At 45.3% G+C, this 3,342-nt stretch overlaps 1 protein-coding gene across 1 annotated transcript in view; it reads left to right on the forward strand.

Annotated features, from left to right (window-relative positions):
- Positions 1-3,135, forward strand: part of SAMD7 (sterile alpha motif domain containing 7) — an 8,998-nt gene extending 5,863 nt beyond the window's left edge. The window contains exons 6-8 of the mRNA XM_010137374.1: positions 1,092-1,213; positions 1,826-1,936; positions 2,863-3,135. Coding sequence (XP_010135676.1) covers positions 1,092-1,213; positions 1,826-1,936; positions 2,863-3,135 — 506 coding nt within the window. The remainder of the gene's footprint in view (positions 1-1,091; positions 1,214-1,825; positions 1,937-2,862) is intronic.
- The last annotated feature ends 207 nt before the right edge of the window (positions 3,136-3,342 follow it).

Genomic DNA, 3,342 nt, shown 5'->3' on the forward strand with positions numbered 1-3,342 from the left:
AAAGAGTGGATTTCCCTACCTGTGACTGTTGCCATACTCTGTGTCTTGCACTGTGCCACTGCAGAATGTCACCCAGTATCTATATCCGTCCCTGGGGACAACACACTTGTCACCGCTAAGCTGTCTAGTTATCAGCACTTTGAGGTTCTCTGCAATTCTGTTCAACGCGTTACATCCTCTCCTCTCCTTCAGGTGGCTGGGGGGAACGTGGCAGCACAAAATATCCTGATGACAGTCCCTGAGTTTGTCAAACAGGACAAGGAATCCCCTTAGAAGCTGCTGTCATTTAGGAACAAACTTATCCCTGAGACTCTCCAAGAACAGAGTGTAAAACACAGTCCTCTCCAGCTGCTGCACAAGAATCGTTGTTTGTAAAGTTTTGCAGCTCTTATTGAAGGGACCAGTGCCAGCAGATGAGCCCTGCAAAAATTCCCTACCTGAAACGAGAACAGGCTGGGCTGTTTGTCCAGGATCATCCTCCAAAGACATACCCTATCACTGAAAAGTATAGAATCATAGCATCATTTAGGCTGGAAAAGCCCTTCGATATTACCAAGTCCAACTGCAAACTGAACACTGCCAAGTCCACCTCTAAACCATGTCACTAAAATGCACATTAAGCATTCAGTTTCTGTCAAAAAAGGAAATTCAATTAAAACTAACAAAACTGCTGAATGAAAATGTGAGCTGGTCTCTCCCTTCTGCCCATAACATTTCTGTATATCCTTCTCACTCACAAGTAGGCTCTATGGGCTAGAAAGTCTTGGTGCTGTTCTACTGAAACATTAGGCAAGTTAAAATTACAAGTAAAGTCTAAAGAATCCAAAGCATTAGATAATGCACTTGTTAGAGAAAACACTTTGTGTGTGTAGTGACTGGGACGTACAGTGCCAGCAGCAAACAAAAGAAGTAACCAAAGGAAAACTCTCCAGAATCAGCTACTGCTGACTCTCTGATGATTTCGGTGTCTAGAACTCCTATATCTGTCTGTGACCACGCGCTGCTGCTAATACATTATGTTCTGCAGAAATGTAAAAATTCTCACGTGAACAATCATTTCCTAATGTAACATTTGTGTTTCTTCCTCCAAGGTGCACATGGCCTGATCCTGAATGGAGAAGACATTTCATCCATTGAGGACATTCGCAAGTGGACGGTAGATGATGTCTACAACTTCATCAGTAGCCTCCCAGGCTGTTCAGATTATGCGCAGGTGATTACAAACATCCACCATATTTTCAGGTTTTAGGACCATCTAGACTTAAAGGTCATCATATAAATGCAAATGCTGGAGGTTGTCATAAAGTTACAAACATTATAATAGTTTTGAATGTGCCTCCACACATGAAGCCACTCGTTTCTTAGAGGGAAAGCCAGTTCATATGCTTCTGCCACAATTTGGAGTCGCTGGTTGTGACAGGAGGACCAGCAGCAAAACAATACTACAAGAAGTGTATCTTAATTTTGTCACTCCACACGCCCTGCACAACTGATGCAGATCAAAGCAATTTTGCATTCTTGGATATTGGTATAACCCACCTACCGCCTCCAGGCTCTTACAGGCATCATTCCATTCGAAATGGAATAGCATTAGAAACGCAAGCACAGAGGTAGAAATCTTGTATATTCCTGGTAAAGCCTGAATAAGGTCAGCACTATTCTTTCATTGGTAGCAGGCTGCCCACTCCCTAAAAAAACCAAATTAAGTAACATTGATCCACTAAAAAGTTCCCTCCTTTTATAGTCTCTGCCTCAGAATTAAGCATAAAAAATAACCAGTGAAGTCTGTTCTAGCACACCACGATGTGTTTTATCATTTCCTAAGATATTTAAAGACCACGCTATCGACGGAGAAACCCTCCCACTGCTAACCGAGGAACATCTCCTGGATACAATGGGATTAAAACTCGGACCAGCACTAAAAATCCGCTCTCAGGTATGATCATTAAATGTATGCCAAGGTGGCAAGTCACAGGGACGTGAAGGAGTCAGAAGATAACAGGATGAAATTCTTCCAATTTAAACCACATTTTTTCTCGCTGGTGAGGTACACACCCTAACATTAGGAGGAAAGAAATCACTCCAGCATAGTTTGCTTTTGCTTCTCTGCATGTTACAACAGCACGCAGGGAGACACTCAGGGGAGGTTAAGACTGGCAGACCGAGGCACTTCACATGGAGTCAGGATACAACCACACTGGAGACTAGGCTGAGGCTGAAGAAGATGTGTGAACTCAGGTTCACTCCTCTCTGCCCTTCCCAGCTGGTAAGAACTGCTCTGATACAGACGTGTTTTTTGCTCCAGCCTGGCTTTTGAAACACACCAAGCCGAGGTTTCTACAGCCTTTCTGGGAATACAACCACACGTGTTTCAGAGAGAGGCTGTCCCTCTATGTTTAAACCTTTCTGCTCTCAATTTCATCCAGTAGTATCAACTCTCCGTGCACTTCGGTTGTTGTCTGTGCACTGGTTATTGTCCTTTTCTTTAACCCATTGCTCCCTCTCACTCTTCTGTCATGGACAGGAGCCACCTTCCCCCTCCTGCCTGGCAGGAGCCTCCCCTCTGTCCCTCGGGTGCTTCAGCACCGAGAGAACAAGAGGAGCCTGGCTGTCAGGCCCAGCACGCTGGGCTGTTTCCCAAGCTGAGTATTGTCAAGCTCCTTCCACAATAACCTGGGCCTAGAAAAACATAACGGGGGGAAATGGAAGAGATTTTTTTCACTTTTGCCAGTCCCTAATAACTCTTTGAGGGGTTTGGGATCTCCTGGATGTCCCTGGCACTGCACATCACAGTCAGCCCTGATGCTTAAACACTATCTACCTGAAGAAGCAATTTCTGCAATTGTGCTTTTGTCTTTAAAGGTATCGCGACGTCTGGGCAATGTCTTCTACATGATGAATCTTCCTCTGCCTATGTCCCTACCACCTGCTCCAGGCAAACCCTCAGATCAGCCCTCCGACATCGCCTCCCCTCTCCACTGCAACAGCAGCGGCGACACGCTGGATAGTCCCTGCTCGCAGGACCCGGAAACCTCCAAAGCAGTGGAACAGATGGTTTCAGAAAGCAGGGAAAATCCATGTGACACAGCTGGATCTCAGGCTGACTTCCAGATGATCGCTTTCCCGAAAAGCTGAGCTGAGTCCAGGACAAGCTTTTCGTCACAGGAGAACCGCTAGTTACAAAGTGTTTATGAACACAGCTACAGCCTGAAACTGCTGTGTGCTGCAAAGGCAGTGTGAGGAAGTGTGGTACCTGACAGGCATTAAAAAAATGCAGCTACGAGTTACTGCAATTACTTTCAAGTGCGCTTCATTGAAAAGAATACCAGTACAGTCAACAGG

Source organism: Buceros rhinoceros, unplaced genomic scaffold (assembly GCF_000710305.1).
Source record: "Buceros rhinoceros silvestris isolate BGI_N320 unplaced genomic scaffold, ASM71030v1 scaffold35785, whole genome shotgun sequence".
In the NCBI taxonomy this organism is placed as follows: domain Eukaryota; kingdom Metazoa; phylum Chordata; class Aves; order Bucerotiformes; family Bucerotidae; genus Buceros; species Buceros rhinoceros.